Raw genomic sequence first — 22311 nt, forward strand, 5'->3', positions numbered from 1 at the left:
ATCTAATGTTTCTTTGTGCAGACCTTTTAATCTATCTTGGCAAGGTCTTTGATGAAAATGGTAGCAAATTGTCGTTCGAAATAAATCAAGGTAATCTTTATGCTTCACTGCCAACATGTCTTTTGAAACTTTGATGCAGACATTGATAGCATCATTGGTTCATATAGCAGACTATTATTTGCCTTTTTTGTGGAAAAAATCAATTCAATAAGTTTATGATCATATTTATCTCAAGACTTCCGAGTTACGTGTCGTAAGAACAATATATCCGCTGTCTCTTCTTGACAGGTATGGTATATTGCTGCTATCTTCATAATCTTTGGCATTTCATAGATTGCACGACCAGTTCTGTCGCGGTTCATTATTTATACAATAGCGGATTTTGTTGAGAAAACTGTTGTTTTATACTTCTAGAATTGCTACCTGTCCTATGTGCAGATTCCGTTTGAATGTTTAAGGACAAGTTGTACGATGAAAAATAAAGTAGGGCAGCTATCATAATTCACTATATACTATTGGTCTGCCATTGTTTCCCGATGCATACATCTAGGAAGCGTGTGATTTCAAGATTGTTTCCCCAGTGCTAAATATATTGACGCACTGGGGTCTTATGTTCAGTATTATTTTTTATAATATCTTCTTCACAGTAACATCATGTACTAAGTCGTCTCTCTTTTGTATCAGCTATCCTGTATCAACTTCACGCTAACACCAGTTTTTTCAGTGATGTTGAACATGTCAATCCTACACTTCTATGCTTCGATCATGTTCCAGTCAGTTTTTCAGTCTTTGGTGGTGATGTTGAAGTGGTGGCTATTTCACCTAATTATGTTGGAAGTTTGCTCTCCAGAGAAAATAGCCTTGCGGTGGGTACGAAAAAGTAGTTGGTGGACGGGTGGGGCAGAACAGGCCAAAAAAAGAAGCAAAAACGATTGAGACCATGGAGCCGGACTCAATAGCAAGCTACACACGTCATTGCACCATTGGACGACCGGTGATTCAACAGTCCCTATTCTTTTTATTGTTCTGGTTGTTTGTTCTATATATACTTATATCCTAAGATCTAAGCAATTATGCATATTAAATAGATTTCTATCTATGGAATTTGGTTATCCCATTTAGTTTTTTTTTTAACTTGGCGTCCTGTTTTGATTTGGATCTGTATCTATCTTTGTACAATTAATATATAAAGTTTGATTAATCTGATTTCATAGTCATACATCAGTGATAACAATTTCCTATAGATGTATGTGAGTGATAACCTAACTATAGGGGCATTGCCTGTTATAATGATCGGGATTGCTACAACTCAACCTTGTAGCATTTAAACTATTGTCCTCAAATGCAATCTTAGCTGATCTATGAGCTTCAGAGGCGTGGCCCCTGGTGATATGAAATACTTGAACAGAGTAAGATTTGTAATGGCACAAAAATCTACTAGAAGGCTTTTCCCACTGTCCAGGTTCTCTCATGTGCGATCTAGCAGCTGCGGCCTAGGCAAGGGATAGACTATCTATGAGGATAGTGGCTTCCTGAAGATGTATGCTTGATGTAATGATGGTTGCAAGTTTTATTCCCTGTGCTTTTGCCCATGATGTATGTTGTAACTGAGGTAGTTGTAAGAATGATACTTGGAATTCGCAAAAAAAAAAAGATACTTGGAGGAATGAATGTCTTATTACAATTCACGTCTCAGCTGTTCCTTAGAATGATGCCCTGTTGGAACTTTGTGATGATACTTAGAAGAATGAATGTCTTACTACAATTTTCTCTTTGGTTGACAAGCTTTTTGTAATTTGCGAGATTGAAACAATATAGATTTATCATTTTGCAAATGTAGTTTGCCTGAGCTTACAAAGTCACAAGCATCGAACATTGGTGGTAAATTTTAATTCTTTCTCATATCTTATTTGTCCTTCAGGAATATACCTCATGTTGTTTTAGAACTTGGTACACTAATTTCCCGCAGCAACGCGCGGGGGTGTTATCTAGTTAACAGAAGAGATGGCATCACCGATTCACCATGCCGGGTCAGCATCGCGCTTATATGCATTGCCAACCGTGATGGTGCATATGATGTGAATAGCAGTGTAATTAGTACAGGAACGGAACGTCATGGGCTGGTCATGGAGGCTTTAGCGTCGACCGGCGCAGCACGTACACGGCGACACGATACAAGTTGCCATTGATTGGGCCTGCGTGTGCCGAAAGAGGCGGGTTCGGCAAGCCAGCCGTCGGCCGTCACGATGGAGCGCGCACCGGCGCGCGCGTCCTCCGGTGGCAGTGGTACGGGTACGCCTGCGCACAGGAATGAATGAATATTATGTCAGGTGCGCGGTCTCTGTCGCGGGGTGCCTCATCTCATCTCGCCGCGCGTGTTCGGCGGCGGACAGTCCTTCCGATCCGACGCTACTGGCGCAGCCACGCGTGCTATGAATTTGGGTGGTGATGGTGCCGAGGCTCGATCGATCTGGTTGCGGAGGGCGCTGGGCTACCCGCGATAGCTAGGGAAATAGAGTTGGGGTCATCATCGACAGCAACAAGATGTGCATTGAATGCGGATGACGAGCGGTGCCGAATGTCCTAGGAATGGATCGACATGATTGGGCCGGAGCGGATTGCCAAGGCCAAGAGGGATGCCGCAGGAAGCAACATGTAGTACACGACGCAGCTGGCAACAATAATGCACACTGGCGGTAGAGGACTGACTACTCATCTCAACTCAACTGGAGAAGAACAGTAGGCCTTAATTCGCTGATCCCTTCGATCCGAGAAGCGAGCATTTGTACGAGAACATTTCGACCTTACAGCATCAGCTGAGGCTCCAAAATGTGATATGTGCAAATTCGGCTCGAAAATAAATATCACAATATACAACCCGAGTATGAACAGACGACCAAAGGAAACTGTGTCCACCCGAAATAAAGAGAAAAACAGAGAACTGGAAATACCAGGAAGCCCGGCACAACGAGTGACCGCTTGACTAGAGCCAACCTCCAACTCTCTTTACTGACACTAGCAGTTGCTATAGACTATATTTCCATGTTCGCAGTGAGACCAACCTACTAGGCTCAGATGATGCTGACAACAAATCATTCCTTGGTAGCGAAATGTGTCACAGAAGAGAAAGCAGCATGACTTCTTCGATGTTAATGGCGTACCAAATAAGTCAGATAGTTTGAATCAGCGTTCTTCAGAAATGTTCCCTTGAATCGAGCGTTCTTCAGAGATGTTCTGCATTGCAAGGAAAATTTCCGCATCAGGTATGTTGGATATCGATGTTAACACGGTGTGCAAGAACAACATTATTCAGTACACAGAAAATGAGTGTCTGCTTCATGTTAACAAAATAAAATAACTGCCAAAAGTCATTAGGCTGTATTCTACAGTACTAGTGAAAATTGACAAAACTAGGACGCACTAGCAGTAAACTGTATCCACAAAAAATGTTTGTCCAGATAAATAAACTTTAGTTTTGTCACGGCCCGGGCTCTGGAGAGTGTAGCCATGCAGATCCTTGTGCGCCGTGGGCGCAGGGGGGTTAGGGTTTGGGAATCGGAGGCACGCCTCCTCTTTTCTTCTTTATTGATTCTCTGGTGTCCACAAACTAGGCCTAGGTCCCTTTATATATAGGGCCGGCTGACACAAACTCAACTTAACTTTCCAACTAACACAATCTTTATCTATGGAAATAATTAACTAACTTGATATGCAAGCAAACTAAAGATAAAGCCTATCTCTAAGCAGATTTGGGACCCTCCCTGTTCCTGCACCTGAAGTGCTGGCCCCACATGACATCTACCCGAAATAAGTTGTGAAGAGCTTAGTGCACAGTTCTGAAGAGATTACTGTACAATGGGCTAGGATTTAGTGATATTACGTTGTGAAGAGCTCAATGCACAAAGGGTTACATGATTGATCACTGTACGAGCATAGAATGGCCATTCCTGGAACTAAGAATTTTAAAAGCAAGTAAAATATGCAAGGACACCTTAAAAAGTATATCAAGAATCAGAGATAGAAATGGAAAGATAATCAAATAATGGAAGTATATACGACCATACTTAAATAGTGTATCTGTGCTCATGAATCATGATTGTGACTGATGTGTTGCCTAGAATAACCTTTGGGACATTTACTGATATGTTGGTAGTTATATGTTGCCAAGAATAACCTCTAGAATATTTATTTGACAGATTTAACCTTTAGAGTTTAGAGTCTGCTCAACTTTCTCTATCTCCGCAGTCCTCATCCAACTCCTCTTTCTTCCCAATCCATCATGTCCTCATCCAAGATCAAATCCCTCTCTGTAGTCCTCATCAAATGCTGGATTGATGCGCCACTGGACACCCAAGGCCATGGTGACCGAACAGACACTAGCGCTGCTCCCGCTGACCGTGAAAGAGACCTCGAGGGGCGGATGAAGACAGTTGCTTTGAGTGGCGGAGAAAGACAGAAGCGTGTCTCACGCCGGTGATGGTGGAGGAGGATGTGAGGTGGTGGCTAGGCAGGCTCGCTGCTGAGGGAGGCCGCCTCGGAGGTGAGGCAGCAACTAGGCGTACGCGCCACTTGAGATAACCATTCTCGGTGTCCAGATTTGAGGAAGGTTGTGATGCGGTTCAAGCTCCATCACCATGGACTTGTCCCACAGAAGCGTGAGAGAGAGAGAGGTTGGTGGCAGAAGAGATGGATCTTTTATTCCTACAACCAATTTGTCTTGCTCCGGTTCAAAGGTTTTCTAATCTGACAACGCCTCCACAATGGTGCGAACCAGTGCCAAATGCCAAATTTAGCATATGGCATCATTATTTGGCCAATGATGGGGCTGCCCTTATGTTACATTACTTGTAATTTCAAGTTAAATCAGACTCAAGATTCTTAGAGAAACTTTAATGAGAGATTTTGTCGGTTATTAGCAAGAAGCCTGTGTATTTCTATGGACTAACAAAATCATACAACATGTTTATATGACTAATTACTTTCTTCTATTGGGGTGCTGCACGGTGTATCTGGATATCCATTATACATAGGAGAGTTTGTGCCAAATAGTTTCCAGTGGGTCCCCTGGGAGGTAAGCAGTCCCACCTCAATCTCAGCCGCTGGTAGCAACTTGGACGGTTACTTGGTATGACCTCAAGGCAAATGGTTTATCACCACCAACTGGTTTGTTTACAGGAGCAAAAATATAGGATTTATTTCCATCTTTCAAGTTTAAAAATGTCGCATATACCCTTGGTTGCAGAATAGGCATAGTTAGGGCATAGAGAATGTGAAATCTGAAGCACATTTCACTAAATCATATGTTATATTACAGATGTCTAGTCATCGGTTTTTGTTATAAATATAGATAGATTAATAAGCATGAACGGAATCTGATGTTGCAGGTAAGATAAAAATAGAGGCCATAACTCTTTTCTGGAGAATACGCATGGGAATCATGCATATTCGCAATACTCGGAAGGGGAAATGGGTACCTAAATGTCATATCCTAATTAGATCGATACTGAATTGACAGGTTTAGCATTTAGCATGTAGGTAAGGTTGCCCCACACCTTTGAAATGAACTGTTAAGCAGATGTATGGATCAAAACATGTGAACAACCTAGGTTTCCTGAACCATTGGCAATTCAGCGCCTCAATGAAATGCCTTGCTCTCAACTTCATTGCTTCCAACCTGATTATGGTGAGCAGCGGCTGGACCTCGGAATATTTGTTGTTGAAGGGCCCATTTCTCTTCCTCCACAGAAACAGTGATACCTTCCCTTTTCTCCCAATTTTTGGCAGAGTAAGATAGAGATGAAGGGGCCAGATGGTTGTGTTCTCCCTGTTTTGGCACGAGCAAGACAGAGGAGGGGCAGATTAATGTGGCACAGAAATGGGTAATGAAGGATGGCTTCCCACAAAGGTCTTGTGTCCTGATTAATTCCGAGATTCAGGTGGAGCTGAACCCGTAATCTTTCTTCGATAACAATCAAGAGAAAAAATGAATTGAATTGCCTAACAGTTTTTATTCAAAAGCAACCAAATTGAATGTTTTCTCTAAATTGGGGCTCCGGTTAACTAACAAAGAATGCTTGCAACTGTAATACAGAGACCAAGGGCAGTTTGTCATGTTTAGATGGTTAGTGTAACTTTCAGGTATCCATCACATACAAATAAAATTGTTCCCACTTTGATGTTTTAACTTTTCACCACCAACCAGTGGTTGGCATTTTACATGAAAACCAGAAACACCATGTCAAAAGTTTATCATAAGCTGAAATTGATGCGAAAAATTAGCAAATCCTATGCTTCATGGGACTGATCGTCCAATGGAGGAAACCGAACTGAAGTAATATGGAACAAAAATTTTATGATATGTTTGTCACTAATCAGGTTATACATGTCCAACAACTCATAACCTATATGTGAAATCACCTTCATTAAATCTTAAATATGTTGCTATTTTTCTGAGAAAATGCAAAGCTTCCGCCTCAATGCATTGATAGAAAGAAGAGAAGTACAAATGTACAAGCCTAAGACTAGACTGAGCAACCAACCACTCAAGGAAAGACCACGACCAACAGCCACAAAATAAACGTTACAACTGACGCAATCAAACAAACCCCGGCCTAGATGCCACCGAGACAAGCATTAAAAATCATGAGCTGCGGCGCAATTGCTACGCACGACGCAATCCGTGCCATACACCTCAGCCGGACATTTATCACGAGCTTGCGCGCACGCACTGCCGATTGGATGGTGCTGAACCGGTTCACGCTGTAAGTTCAAGCACTGAATTTCGCACGCTAGATTTAGGTAACATTAAATGTGTTACTACCATGAATCAACAGAAACTATTTCTTAGATGAACCTACTGCAACTGCAAGACATCAATCAAAAATATAGAACGGTGAAACCATACATTACAATTAGGATGGAACCAACCTTGTCAGACCCGGAGAAGCTGGACCTTGTTCTCAATGGAAATGCCCATCCAGTCCGGGTGTCCGGCCACCCACTGCAGCTGGTTTATCTCGGCACCCGCATCATAAACAAGAACTGGATCAATCCCTTCGGGAGGCACTGCTGCCGGTGCCTCAGGCAGCTCCCAGATGAGCGCCTGCCCGTCGTCCCCTGCCGAGCAGAGGTGTCTTGCAGCCTGCGGTGCCCACGCAACAGCGTTGACGCATCCCCCATGCCGATGTAGCTCGGCCACAGGCACCCCGGGTGCGCGTATGTCGAGCACAACGACGGCGTTGCTGTCCATGAGCAGGGCGGCCATGTACCGTAGGTCATAGCGGTTCCAGGCAAGCCTGAGGAGCGGCGTGTCCGGGCGGGGGCTCTCGTAGACGATGGTGGAGTGCTCCTTGTCCCGGAGATCAAAGACGCGGACGGAGCCATCGGCGGAGACGGAGGCAAAGACGCCGGCCTCCCCCCAGGCGATGTCGTGCACGGCCTTGTCGTGCGCGATGAGCTGCGTCTCGACGACGCCGCGCTCGATGTCCCAGACGGTGCAGGTGGTGTCGATGGAGGCGGTCCCGATGCGGCGGGGCTCGATCTCGTTCCAGTCGAAGGAGGTGAGGGGCGCGCAGAAGTCGGAGGCGGAGGCCTTGCGGTTGTCGAGGACGGAGCGGAGCTCGGGGGCGGGGGCGGAGGCGGAGAGGTCGTCGAGGGGGGCGTGCCAGAGGCGGAGGGCGTCGGAGGAGGAGGCAAGGAGGGGCGTGGAGGCGGCGCGCGGGTTAAACTGGAGCTTGGTGGGCGGGTAGGGGTGGTCGAAGGAGAGGGAGGGGACGGCGCGGAAGGAGGCGGCGGTGGGGTGGACGGAGTCGAAGCAGAGGAGGGAGACGCGGTTGTGGAGGTCCTCGAGGAAGCTCCCGGCGGCGAGGACGGGCGCGGAGGGGGAGAAGGCCAGCGCGTAGATCGAGTGGGGGAGCTCGCACGTGAAGGCGTAGGGGTTGGGCGCCGCGTCCGCGCCCGCCGGCGAGGCGGCCGCAGACGGCGTCGGCTTCGGCTGGTCCATGGAGGGTTTGCCCTCGTTCCGTGTGGATTTGGGGTTGGACTTGTGCCGCTGGCTGCTGGGGCTCTTGGCCTGGGTGATTGTTTTACGGACGCGACGAGTTAAAAGGAGGAAGAGCCGGCGGGCGGTGTGGAAAGAAGTTTCAGAGCTCTCGTCTCGTGCACTCGAGTAAATTGCGTACCACAATTGAGGCATTGGAAATAGATTGGTGTCAAGATTAGTAATTTTTACGTGTCAGTACCAACTTTGGGGCGAGGCGTTGCAAAAAAGACTAAAACAGGGAATCTGAAAGGTTGGGCCTGTCTGTCGGGTGCTGACGTGGCAAATTTTTTGCAGGAACTCCCTTCGTTTGTGTGTAATCATGTAAATGCCCAATTATTTCGGGGAAAGGGGCTCCTACGAGAGGCTTTTTTTTCGTTCGTAATTTCCACCACGGATTCGGACTCGTTTGCAAATTTGCGTCAGTTTGAACAAGTAAATAAAAGGAACAAATCCTGAATCCCGCGCAGGAATCGAACCGGCGACCTGAGGTACAGCAGAGCAGCGGGCTAGCCACCCCGCCACGGCTGCCCTCGCGAAGTAAAAGAGGCGAGAACTTCTTTATACTATGCTAAAGACGTTGGGCCGGCGATTGGCCCAGCGTGGCTGCGCGCTGGGTTACTGTTTTTTTTAATCATGATATTAATACATATATATTTTGCGATTACATATTAGTATTATTAAGTGTCAAGCACCAGACTAGAACACAGGCACGGCCCATATATATTTGTTATTCATGATATTAATACATATATATTTTATTTTTTAAAATGCACAGTTAATTAGAAAGTTGACAACATGTATTAAATATAAATTTGTAATCATAATAAATCTTCAAAATGCACTAAAAGTGTTCAAATTTTATTAAAAAAATCGACGTGTTTCTTGAAATGCAAGAATGATTTACACAATAAGTTTTTAACCCATGTTGAACATTTCTTGAAATGCAAATAATTCACCATGTATTAAGAAAATGTTCACCATAATGCTCTTGAAAGTCATCGTGTATTAAGAAAATGCTCACAATAAATTATAAAAAAATCACCGTGCATTAATTAAATTTTTCATCATATCTTAAGAAAATATTTCAACATATATTACAAAAATATTCCATTTGCATTCAAATTATGTTCAACGTTCATATTATTAGAAAAGTGTTCACTGTTTGTAAGAAAAGTTCATCATGTATTAAAAATGTTTACTATAAATTAAGAAATTGTGTAATCATAATATTCTTAAAACTCATCGTGTATTAAGAAAATGTTCACCATAAATTACGAAAACCGCGCATTATGCAAAATGTCATCATATCTTAAGAAACAAATTCAACATATATTACGAAAATATTAAATTGGCATTGAAAACATGTTCAATGTATATTACCAAAAGTTCATTACATGAAATAAATGTTCACTGTTCATCATATACTAAAACCCATCATAAAAAATGTTCAGTAAATATGTTAAAAATCCAGGAGATAAACCAACCTAGCGAATGAAAAAATAAGAAAGAAAAACCTAAAAGTAAACCAAAACCAGAATAAAAAATAAAGCATAATAAGTAAGAGAAATGAAACGTAAAGAAATCTGGGCAACGAATGAGCCCCAATACGCCAGGTAAGTGCGAGAGGAAAAAACAATGCAGGCTTCGGTGGGCCGGCCCAGCCTGCCCATGTCTAGTATAAAAACCGTCCAGCCTGCTTCTTCACGCGAGTGCAGCCGTGGCGCGGTGGCTAGCCCGCTGCTCTGCTGTACCGCAGGTCCCCGGTTCGAATCCTGCGCGGGATTGTTTTCTTGTTCGTTTTATTTACTTGTTCAAACCGACGCAAATTTGCAAACGAGTCCGAATCCGTGGTGGAAATTACGAACGAAAAAAGCCTCTCACAAACCAAGGGAGTTTTCTGCAAAAAACTTGCCACGTCAGCACCCGACAGGCGGGCCCAATCAGTCAGATTCCCTGTCAATACGTATAAACTGCAGTTTTAGTCTTTTTTGCAATGCTCGCCCCAAAGTTGATACTGACACGTAAAAATTACCAATTTTGGTATTAATCTGCTTCTAATGTCCCAATTGTGGTACTTTTGTGCAATTTACTCCGTGCACTCCAGCGGGCGGCAGGTGAACGGCGACCTGACAAGTGAGCACGAGGGTTGAAATCGATGGAGCCACCGGTCTACGGGTGCAGTACGCGGCGCACGGGAGGAGGACCGACGAAAAAACTTGCCACGTCAGCACCCGACAGGCGGGCCCAATCAGTCAGATTCCCTGTCAATACGTATAAACTGCAGTTTTAGTCTTTTTTGCAACGCTCGCCCCAAAGTTGATACTGACACGTAAAAATTACCAATCTTGGTATTAATCTGCTTCTAATGTTCCAATTGTGGTACTTTTGTGCAATTTACTTCGTGCACTCCAGCGGGCGGCAGGTGAACGGCGACCTGGCAAGTGAGCACGAGGGTTGAAATCGATGGAGCCACCGGTCTACGGGTGCAGTGCGCGGCGCACGGGAGGAGGACCGACGAATTTCCAGAGCAAAGGAAGTGTCGTTCGAGTGAGATGTTGACCGGAAATTCATATACGGAGTATATGCATACGATTCTAAGAAAATGAAGAAACATAGAATTAAAAAAACTCTGTGCTTATCTCAATCATGAATAAGGCCCTGCTTGGATTGGATGTAAGTTTTTACACCTATATTTATTTTACAAGTGTAAATTACAGGTCAACACTTGATTCCTGCCTGGAATCAAAACGACGGGACGAGCTCTGTATTCTATACTGGCCAGAAACGAGAAGAAACGCTGATCCAAACGCGGCGTAAGTTGTATTTCATCATAAGAAAAACAAAGCATTCGTTTAAAGAGTTTGAGTGTATGCTAGTGTATAATGAAATCCTTAAAAAAAGGGTAATGATTTTAATTAGGCGGCCAGCAATGGCATTCACCCGTCACCTCCTACCCACCCCACCCCCCTCCTTTATCCCCTTCCCGTCACTTCTGATCCACTTATCCGACGCTGCCTCATCTACCGAGAAAGGATTTTACCCTGATACATCCAAGCAGGGGATAAAAGATCGCCCGGACCAACACGAACATGTAGCAATAATGTATACCCTGAAAATAAAATAGCAATAATATATGGCTAAAAATGTGTATCTCATACTAAGTAACATGTCTATAATTTATTTATTTATTTATTTATTTTAAAACGAGAGGGGTTTTCCTCCGCCCCAACTTTTATTAAAAAGCCAAGGCAAAACGGCCACACTCAAACTTTTACAGCTCTCGGCACGGCCAGAAAGTAGCTGCAGCAGACTTATCATTGGAAGTTTATGTAGTTCTTTCCACGAAACACTCGTGGCAATATGGCAAGGGCAGACAACGGAACTATATAAGCCACTATCAGTTCAACAAAAAGGCAGCTCTATGGATCAACTACTCCATCACCAACAGTGCAGGCAATCCTAAGCAGCTCCCCTTATCGATGGTCGAGCAGCCTTAAACAGCAAAGGAGGAGCGCAGCTTGATTGTCCGAACAAAGTATCTTCCACCGACGAATTCTTGCGCCCACCAGGTCCAGGACGCATCGCACACTTCGCCAACTTCGCCCCTGGAAGACAAATTCATTTCAAAACAACCATAAGCTCCACACGGCAACAGAGGTAACCAAATTAATACTTTACATTGTTTGTTAGCTTTCCAGAAAGAAAGCAAAGAACGGAAAAGAGTTGGGCACAGGAATGTTAATACTCTCCGACACCACAGCCCACATGTGTTTGGCAACAATGCAATCAAAAAAAATTGTTGGATACTTTCAGGTTCAGCACAAAACACACATGAGACATCCTCAACGTGTCTACGTCTGCCCAAGTTAACTCTAGTTAAAGTTTTGTTATGAAAAATAAGCCACAAAAAAACATGGACATTGGGAGGCACTTTGATCTTCCAAATAAAATCCTTTGGATCAAAAGAGCCCCCCCCCCCTCCCCCCAAAGTTGATTTCCTTCTACAAGGATTTAACAAAATAAAGACTAGTTTTCTCCAAGTGTTGGAAATATGCCCTAGAGGCAATAATAAATTAGTTATTATTATTATATTTTCTTGTTCATGATAATCGTTTATTATCCATGCTATAATTGTATTAATAGGAAACTCAGATACATGTGTGGGTACATAGACAACACCATGTCCCTAGTAAGCCTCTAATTGACTAGCTCGTTGATCAATAGATGGTTACGGTTTCCTGGCCATGGACATTGGATGCCGTTGATAACGGGATCACATCATTAGGAGAATGATGTGATGGACAAGACCCAATCCTAAGCCTAGCACAAAGATCGTGTAGTTCGTATGCTAAAGCTTTTCTAATGTCAAGTCTCATTTCCTTAAACCATGAGATTGTGCAACTTCCGGATACCGTAGGAATGCTTTGGGTGTACCAAACGTCACAACGTAACTGGGTGGCTATAAAGGTGCACTACGGGTATCTCCGAAAGTGTCTGTTGGGTTGGCACGAATCGAGACTGGGATTTGTCACTCCAGTTGACGAAGAGGTATCTCTGGGGCCACTCGGTAGGACATCATCATAATGTGCACAATGTGACCAAGGGGTTGATCACGGGATGATGTGTTACGGAACGAGTAAAGAGACTTGCCGGTAACAAGATTGAACAAAGTATCGGCATACCGACGATCGAATCTCGGGCAAGTACAATACCGCTAGACAAAGGGAATTGTATACGGGATTGATTGAATCCTCGACATCGTGGTTCATCCAATGAGATCATCGTGGAACATGTGGGAGCCAACATGGGTATCCAGATCCCGTTGTTGGTTATTGACCGGAGAACGTCTCGGTCATGTCTGCATGGTTCCCGAACCCGTAGGGTCTACACACTTAAGGTTCGATGACGCTAGGGTTATAGGGAATAGATATACGTGGTTACTGAATGTTGTTCAGAGTCCCGGATGAGATCCCGGACATCACGAGGAGTTCCGGAATGGTCCGGAAGTAAAGATTTATATATGGGAAGTCATGTGCTGGTCACCGGAAAAGTTTCGGGTGCTATCGGTAACGTACCGGGACCATCGGGAGGGTCCCGGAGGTCCACCAAGTGGGGCCACCGGCCCCAGAGGGCTGCATGGGCCAAGTGTGGGAGGGGACCAGCCCCAGGTGGGCTGGTGCGCCCCCCCCCCCTCCCAAGGGCCCAAGGCGCCTAGGGTTTGGGGAGGGGGGCGCACCCACCTTACTTGGGGGGCAAGTTTCCCCTCTTCCCCCCCTTTGGCCGCACCCTAGATGGGATCTAGGGGCTGCCGTGTTGGGGAACGTTGCAGAAAATTTAAAAAAATTCTACGGTTTCACCAAGATCCATCTATGAGTTCATCTAAGCAACGAGTCAAGGGAGTGAGTTTTCATCTACATACCACTTGTAGATCGAGTGCGGAAGCGTTCAAGGGGATGGTGATGATGGAGTCGTACTCGCCGTGATTCAGATCACCAATGACCAAGTGCTGAACGGACAGCACCTCCGCGTTCAACATACGTACGGTACGGGCGACGTCTCCTCCGTCTTGATCCAGCAAGGAGGAAGGAGAGGTTGAGGAAGACAGCTCCAATGGCAGCACGATGGCGTGTTGTTGTTGGTGCAGCAGTACTCCGACAGGGCTTCGCCAAGCACGTACGGAGGAGGAGAGGTGTTGGGGAGGGGAGGGGCTGCGCCTTGGCTTGGGTGTTCAGCCCTCCCCTCACCCATCTATTTATAGGGGAAGGGGCAAGGGGGGCCGGCCCCTCTAGATGGGATCTAGAGGGGGTGCGGCGGCCAGGGAGGGGAAACTTGCCCCCCAAGCAAGGGGGGCGCCCCCTCTAGGGTTCCCCCCCCAACCCTAGGCGCATGGGCCCAAAGGGGGGGCGCCCAGCCCTCCAGGGGCTGGCTCCTGCCCCACGCAGCCCATGTGCTGAAGGAAATATGCCCTAGAGGCAATAATAAAGTTATTATTTATTTCCTCATATCATGATAAATGTTTATTATTCATGCTAGAATTGTATTAACCGGAAACATGATACATGTGTGAATACATAGACAAACATATAGTCACTAGTATGCCTCTACTTGACTAGCTCATTAATCAAAGATGGTTATGTTTCCTAACCATTGACATGTGTTGTCATTTGATTAATGGGATCACATCATTAGGAGAATGAGGTGATTGACATGACCCATCCCGTTAGCTTAGCACTTGATCGTTTAGTATTCTGCTATTGCTTCCTTCATGACTTATACATGTTCCTGTAACTATGAGAATTGTGTAACTCCCGTTTACCGGAGGAACACTTTGGGTACTACCAAACGTCACAACGTAACTGGGTGATTATAAAGGAGTACTACAGGTGTCTCCGAAGGTACATGTTGAGTTAGCATAATTCGAGATTAGGTTTTGTCACTCCGATTGTCGGAGAGGTATCTCTGGGCCCTCTCGGCAATGCTCATCACCTAAGCCTTGCAAGCATGTAACTAATGAGTTAGTTATAAGATGAAGTATTACAGAACGAGTAAAGAGACTTGTCGATAACGAGATTGAACTAGGTATTGGATACCGACGATCGAATCTCGGACAAGTAACATACCGATGACAAAGGGAACAACGTATGTTGTTATGCGGTTTGACCGATAAAGATCTTCGTAGAATATGTAGGAACCAATATGGGCATCCAGGTCCCGCTATTGGTTATTGACCAGAGATGTGTCTCAGTCATGTCTACATCGTTCTCGAACCGTAGGGTCCGCACGCTTAAGGTTTCGATGACAGTTATATTATGAGTTTATGTATTTTGATGTACCGAAGGTTGTTCGGAGTCCCGGATATGATTACGGACATGACGAGGAGTCTCGAAATGGTCGAGACATAAAGATTGATATATTGGACGGATATATTTGGACACCGGAAAGGTTCCGGAGAAGTTTGGAGCCCCGGGAGGTTACCGGAACCCCCCGGGAGGTATATGGGCCTTATTGGGCCCATGTAGGAGGAAGAGAGAAGGAGCAAGGGAAGGGGGCGCGCCCCCCAAGCCCAATCCGAATTGGGGAGGGGGGCCGGCCCCCCCTTTCCTTTCTCCTTCCCCCTCTTCCTATTACTACTACTAGTACTACTTCCTAATACTAGTACTCTTTCCTTCCCCTCCAAATAAGATAAGGAAAAGAGAGGGAAACCTACTTGGAGTAGGTTTCCCCCTCCTCATGGCGCGCCCCCCTAGGGCCGGCCACCTCCTCCCTCCCTCCTTTATATACGGGGGTAGGGGGGCACCCTAGAACACACAAGTTGATCATTGATCGTTCCTTAGCCGTGTGCGGTGCCCCCCTCCACGATATTACACCTCGGTCATATTGTAGCGGTGCTTAGGCGAAGCCCTGCAACAGGAGAACATCAAGATCGTCACCACGCCGTCGTGCTGACGGAACTCCCCCTCGGCGCCTCTGCTGGATCGGAGATCGAGGGTGCGTCATCGAGCTGTACGCGTGTCAAGAACTCGGAGGTGCCGGAGTAACGGTACTTGGATCGGTTGAACCGGAGGACGTACGACTACTTCCTCTACGTTGCGTCAACGCTTCCGCTTCGGTCTACGAGGGTACGTAGACAACACTCTCCCCTCGTTGCTATATCATCACCATGATCTTGCGTGTGCGTAGGAAATTTTTTGAAATTACTACGTTCCCCAACAGTGGCATCCGAGCCTAGGTTTTATGCGTTGATGTTATATGCACGAGTAGAACACAAGTGAGTTGTGGACGATATAAGTCATACTGCCTACCAGCATGTCATACTTTGGTTCAGCGGTATTGTGAGATGAAGCGGCCCGGACCGACATTACGCGTACGCTTACGCGAGACTGGTTTCACCGTTACGAGCACTCGTGCTTAAAGGTGGCTGGCGGGTGTCTGTCTCTCTCACTTTAGTTGAACCGAGTGTGGCTACGCCCGGTCCTTGTGAAGGTTAAAACGGAGTCTATTTGACAAACTATCGTTGTGGTTTTGATGCGTAGGTGAGATTGGTTCTTGCTTAAGCCCGTAGCAGCCACGTAAAATTTGCAACAACAAAGTAGAGGACGTCTAACTTGTTTTTGCAGGGCATGTTGTGATGTGATATGGCCAAGACATGATGCTATATTTTATTGTATGAGATGATCATGTTTTGTAACCGAAGTTATCGGCAACTGGCAGGAGCCATATGGTTGTCGCTTTATTGTATGAAATGCAAACGCCCTGTAATTGCTTTACTTTATCACTAAGCGGTAGCGATAGTCGTAGAAGCAATAGATGGCGTAACGACAACGATGCTACGATGGAGATCAAGGTGTCGCGCCGGTGACGATGGTGATCACGACGGTGCTTCGAAGATGGAGATCACAAGCACAAGATGATGATGGCCATATCATATCACTTATATTGATTGCATGTGATGTTTATCCTTTATGCATCTTATCTTGCTTTGATTGACGGTAGCATTTTAAGATGATCTCTCACTAATTATCAAGAAGTGTTCTCCCTGAGTATGCACCGTTGCGAAAGTTCTTCGTGCTGAGACACCACGTGATGATCGGGTGTGATAGGCTCTACGTTCAAATACAACGGGTGCAAAACAGTTGCACACGCGGAATACTCAGGTTATACTTGACGAGCCTAGCATATACAGATATGGCCTCGGAACACGGGGACCGAAAGGTCGAGCGTGAATCATATAGTAGATATGATCAACATAGAGATGTTCACCATTGAAACTACTCCATCTCACGTGATGATCGGACATGGTTTAGTTGATTTGGATCACGTAATCACTTAGATGACTAGAGAGATGTCTGTCTAAGTGGGAGTTCTTTAGTAATATGATTAATTGAACTTAAATTTATCATGAACTTAGTACCTGATAGTATTTTGCTTGTCTATGTTGTTTGTAGATAGATGGCTCGTGCTGTTGTTCCGTTGAATTTTAATGCGTTCCTTGAGAAAGCAAAGTTGAAAGATGATGGTAGCAATTACACGGACTGGGTCCGTAACCTGAGGATTATCCTCATTGCTGCACAGAAGAGTTACGTCCTGGAAGCACCGCTGGGTGCCAGGCCTGCTGCTGATGCAACTGACGACGTTAAGAACGTCTGGCAGAGCAAAGCTGATGACTACTCTATAGTTCAGTGTGCCATGCTTTACGGCTTAGAACCGGGTCTTCAACGACGTTTTGAACGTCATGGGGCATATGAGATGTTCCAGGAGTTGAAGTTAATATTTCAAGCAAATGCCCGGATTGAGAGATATGAAGTCTCCAATAAGTTCTACAGCTGCAAGATGGAGGAGAACAGTTCTGTCAGTGAGCATATACTCAAAATGTCTGGGTATAATAATCACTTGATTCAACTGGGAGTTAATCTTCCGGATGATAGCGTCATTGACAGAATTCTCCAATCACTGCCACCAAGCTACAAGAGCTTTGTGATGAACTATAATATGCAAGGGATGAACAAGACTATTCCCGAGCTCTTCGCGATGCTGAAAGCCGCGGAGGTAGAAATCAAAAAGGAGCATCAAGTGTTGATGGTCAACAAGACCACTGGTTTCAAGAAAAGGGGCAAAGGGAAGAAGAAGGGGAACTTCAAAAGGAACGGCAAACAAGTTGCTGCTCAAGTGAAGAAACCCAAGTCTGGACCTAAGCCTGAAACTGAGTGCTTCTACTGCAAGCAGACTGGACACTGGAAGCGGAACTGCCCCAAGTATTTGGCGGATAAGAAGGATGGCAAAGTGAACAAAGGTATATGTGATATACATGTTATTGATGTGTACCTTACTAATGCTCGCAGTAGCACCTGGGTATTTGATACTGGTTCTGTTGCTAACATTTGCAACTCGAAACAGGGACTACGGATTAAGCGAAGATTAGCTAAGGACGAGGTGACGATGCGCGTGGGAAATGGTTCCAAAGTCGATGTGATCGCGGTCGGCACGCTACCTCTACATCTACCATCGGGATTAGTTTTAGACCTGAATAATTGTTATTTGGTGCCTGCGTTGAGCATGAACATTATATCTGGATCTTGTTTGATGCGAGACGGTTATTCATTTAAATCAGAGAATAATGGTTGTTCTATTTATATGAGTAATATCTTTTATGGTCATGCACCCTTGAAGAGTGGTCTATTTTTATTAAATCTCGATAGTAGTGATACACATATTCATAATGTTGAAGCCAAAAGATGCAGAGTTGATAATGATAGTGCAACATATTTGTGGCACTGCCGTTTAGGTCATATCGGTGTAAAACGCATGAAGAAACTCCATACTGATGGACTTCTGGAATCACTTGATTATGAATCACTTGGTACTTGCGAACCGTGCCTCATGGGCAAGATGACCAAAACACCGTTCTCCGGATCTATGGAGAGAGCAACAGATTTGTTGGAAATCATACATACAGATGTATGTGGTCCGATGAATGTTGAGGCTCGTGGCGGATATCGTTATTTCCTCACCTTCACAGATGATTTGAGCAGATATGGGTATATCTACTTGATGAAGCACAAGTCTGAAACATTTGAAAAGTTCAAAGAATTTCAGAGTGAAGTAGAAAATCATCGTAACAAGAAAATAAAGTTTCTACGATCTGATCGTGGAGGAGAATATTTGAGTTACGAGTTTGGTTTACATTTGAAACAATGTGGAATAGTTTCGCAACTCACGCCACCTGGAACACCACAGCGAAATGGTGTGTCCGAACGTCGTAATCGTACTTTACTTGATATGGTGCGATCTATGATGTCTCTTACCGATTTACCGCTATCGTTTTGGGGTTATGCTTTAGAGACGGCCGCATTCACGTTAAATAGGGCACCATCAAAATCCGTTGAGACGACGCCTTATGAACTGTGGTTTGGCAAGAAACCAAAGTTGTCGTTTCTCAAAGTTTGGGGCTGCGATGCTTATGTGAAGAAACTTCAACCAGATAAGCTCGAACCCAAATCGGAGAAATGTGTCTTCATAGGATACCCAAAGGAGACAATTGGGTACACCTTCTATCACAGATCTGAAGGCAAGATTTTCGTTGCTAAAATCGGATCCTTTCTAGAGAAGGAGTTTCTCTCGAAAGAAGTGAGTGGGAGGAAAGTAGAACTTGATGAGATAACTGTATCTACTCCCTTATTGGAAAGTAGTTCATCACAAGAACCGGTTCCTGTGACAACTACACCAATTAGTGAGGAAGCTAATGATATTGATCATGAAACTTCAGATCAAGTTTCTACTGAACCTCGTAGGTCTACCAGAGTAAGATCCGCACCAGAGTGGTACGGAAATCCTATTCTGGAAGTCATGTTACTAGACCATGATGAACCTACGAACTATGAGGAAGCGATGATGAGCCCAGATTCCGCAAAATGGCTAGAGGCCATGAAATCTGAGATAGGATCCATGTATGAAAACAAAGTATGGACTTTGGTTGACTTGCCCGATGATCGGCAAGCCATTGAGAATAAATGGATCTTTAAGAAGAAGACTGACGCTGATGGTAATGTTACTGTCTACAAAGCTCGACTTGTTGCAAAAGGTTTTCGACAAGTTCAAGGGGTTGACTACGATGAGACTTTCTCACCCGTAGCGATGCTTAAGTCTGTCCGAATCATGTTGGCTATTGCTGCATTTCATGATTATGAAATTTGGCAAATGGATGTCAAGACTGCATTCTTGAATGGATTTCTAGAAGAAGAGTTGTATATGATGCAACCTGAAGGTTTTGTTGATCCAAAAGGTGCTGACAAAGTGTGCAAGCTCCAACGTTCCATTTATGGACTGGTGCAAGCATCTCGGAGTTGGAATAAACGTTTTGATAGTGTGATCAAAGCATATGGTTTTATACAGACTTTTGGAGAAGCCTGTATTTACAAGAAAGTGAGTGGGAGCTCTGTAGCATTTCTAGTTTTATATGTTGATGACATATTATTAATTGGAAATGATATAGAATTTCTGGATAGCATAAAGGGATACTTGAATAAAAGTTTTTCTATGAAAGACCTCGGTGAAGCTGCTTACATATTGGGCATCAAGATCTATAGAGATAGATCAAGACGCTTAATAGGACTTTCACAAAGTACATACCTTGACAAAATTTGAAAAAGTTCAAAATGGATCAGGCAAAGAAAGGATTCTTGCCTGTGCTACAAGGTGTGAAGTTGAGTCAAACTCAATGCCCGACCACAGCAGAAGATAGAGAGAAAATGAAAGATGTTCCCTATGCTTCAGCCATAGGCTCTATCATGTATGCAATGCTGTGTACCAGACCTGACGTATGCTTAGCAATAAGCTTGGCAGGTAGGTACCAAAGTAATCCAGGAGTGGATCACTGGACAGCGGTCAAGAACATCCTGAAATACCTGAAAAGGACTAAGGATATGTTTCTCGTATATGGAGGTGACAAAGAGCTAGTCGTAAATGGTTACGTCGATGCAAGCTTTGACACTGATCCGGACGATTCTAAATCGCAGACCGGATACGTGTTTTTATTAAACGGTGGAGCTGTAAGTTGGTGCAGTTCTAAACAAAGCGTCGTGGCGGGATCTACATGTGAAGCGGAGTACATAGCTGCTTCTGAAGCAGCAAATGAAGGAGTCTGGATGAAGGAGTTCATTTCCGATCTAGGTGTCATACCTAGTGCATCGGGACCAATGAAGATCTTCTGTGACAATACTGGTGCAATTGCCTTGGCAAAGGAATCCAGATTTCACAAGAGGACCAAGCACATCAAGAGACGCTTCAATTCCATTCGGGACCAAGTCCAAGTGGGAGACATAGAGATTTGCAAGATACATACGGATCTGAATGTTGCAGACCCGTTGACTAAGCCTCTCTCACGAGCAAAACATGATCAGCACCAAGACTCCATGGGTGTTAGAATCATTACTATGTAATCTAGATTATTGACTCTAGTGCAAGTGGGAGACTGAAGGAAATATGCCCTAGAGGCAATAATAAAGTTATTATTTATTTCCTCATATCATGATAAATGTTTATTATTCATGCTAGAATTGTATTAACCGGAAACATGATACATGTGTGAATACATAGACAAACATATAGTCACTAGTATGCCTCTACTTGACTAGCTCATTAATCAAAGATGGTTATGTTTCCTAACCATTGACATGTGTTGTCATTTGATTAATGGGATCACATCATTAGGAGAATGAGGTGATTGACATGACCCATCCCGTTAGCTTAGCACTTGATCGTTTAGTATTCTGCTATTGCTTCCTTCATGACTTATACATGTTCCTGTAACTATGAGAATTGTGTAACTCCCGTTTACCGGAGGAACACTTTGGGTACTACCAAACGTCACAACGTAACTGGGTGATTATAAAGGAGTACTACAGGTGTCTCCGAAGGTACATGTTGAGTTAGCATAATTCGAGATTAGGTTTTGTCACTCCGATTGTCGGAGAGGTATCTCTGGGCCCTCTCGGCAATGCTCATCACCTAAGCCTTGCAAGCATGTAACTAATGAGTTAGTTATAAGATGAAGTATTACAGAACGAGTAAAGAGACTTGTCGATAACGAGATTGAACTAGGTATTGGATACCGACGATCGAATCTCGGACAAGTAACATACCGATGACAAAGGGAACAACGTATGTTGTTATGCGGTTTGACCGATAAAGATCTTCGTAGAATATGTAGGAACCAATATGGGCATCCAGGTCCCGCTATTGGTTATTGACCAGAGATGTGTCTCAGTCATGTCTACATCGTTCTCGAACCGTAGGGTCCGCACGCTTAAGGTTTCGATGACAGTTATATTATGAGTTTATGTATTTTGATGTACCGAAGGTTGTTCGGAGTCCCGGATATGATTACGGACATGACGAGGAGTCTCGAAATGGTCGAGACATAAAGATTGATATATTGGACGGATATATTTGGACACCGGAAAGGTTCCGGAGAAGTTTGGAGCCCCGGGAGGTTACCGGAACCCCCCGGGAGGTATATGGGCCTTATTGGGCCCATGTAGGAGGAAGAGAGAAGGAGCAAGGGAAGGGGGCGCGCCCCCCAAGCCCAATCCGAATTGGGGAGGGGGGCCGGCCCCCCCTTTCCTTTCTCCTTCCCCCTCTTCCTATTACTACTACTAGTACTACTTCCTAATACTAGTACTCTTTCCTTCCCCCTCCAAATAAGATAAGGAAAAGAGAGGGAAACCTACTTGGAGTAGGTTTCCCCCTCCTCATGGCGCGCCCCCCTAGGGCCG

General features: G+C 44.7%; 1 protein-coding gene across 1 annotated transcript; it reads right to left on the reverse strand.

Moving 5' to 3' along the window:
- Positions 1–2832: 2832 nt before the first annotated feature.
- Positions 2833–8133, reverse strand: LOC123137790 (protein TRANSPARENT TESTA GLABRA 1). Its single transcript, XM_044557637.1, has 2 exons — positions 6928–8133; positions 2833–3234 (listed from the first exon to the last, which is right to left on the reverse strand). The coding sequence occupies exon 1, from the start codon at positions 8000–8002 to the stop codon at positions 6932–6934; it is 1071 nt and encodes a 356-aa protein (XP_044413572.1). The 5' UTR covers positions 8003–8133; the 3' UTR covers positions 2833–3234; positions 6928–6931.
- Between the last annotated feature and the right edge of the window lie 14178 nt (positions 8134–22311).

The sequence above is a fragment of the Triticum aestivum genome, chromosome 6B, assembly GCF_018294505.1.
Source record: "Triticum aestivum cultivar Chinese Spring chromosome 6B, IWGSC CS RefSeq v2.1, whole genome shotgun sequence".
Lineage (NCBI taxonomy): Eukaryota > Viridiplantae > Streptophyta > Magnoliopsida > Poales > Poaceae > Triticum > Triticum aestivum.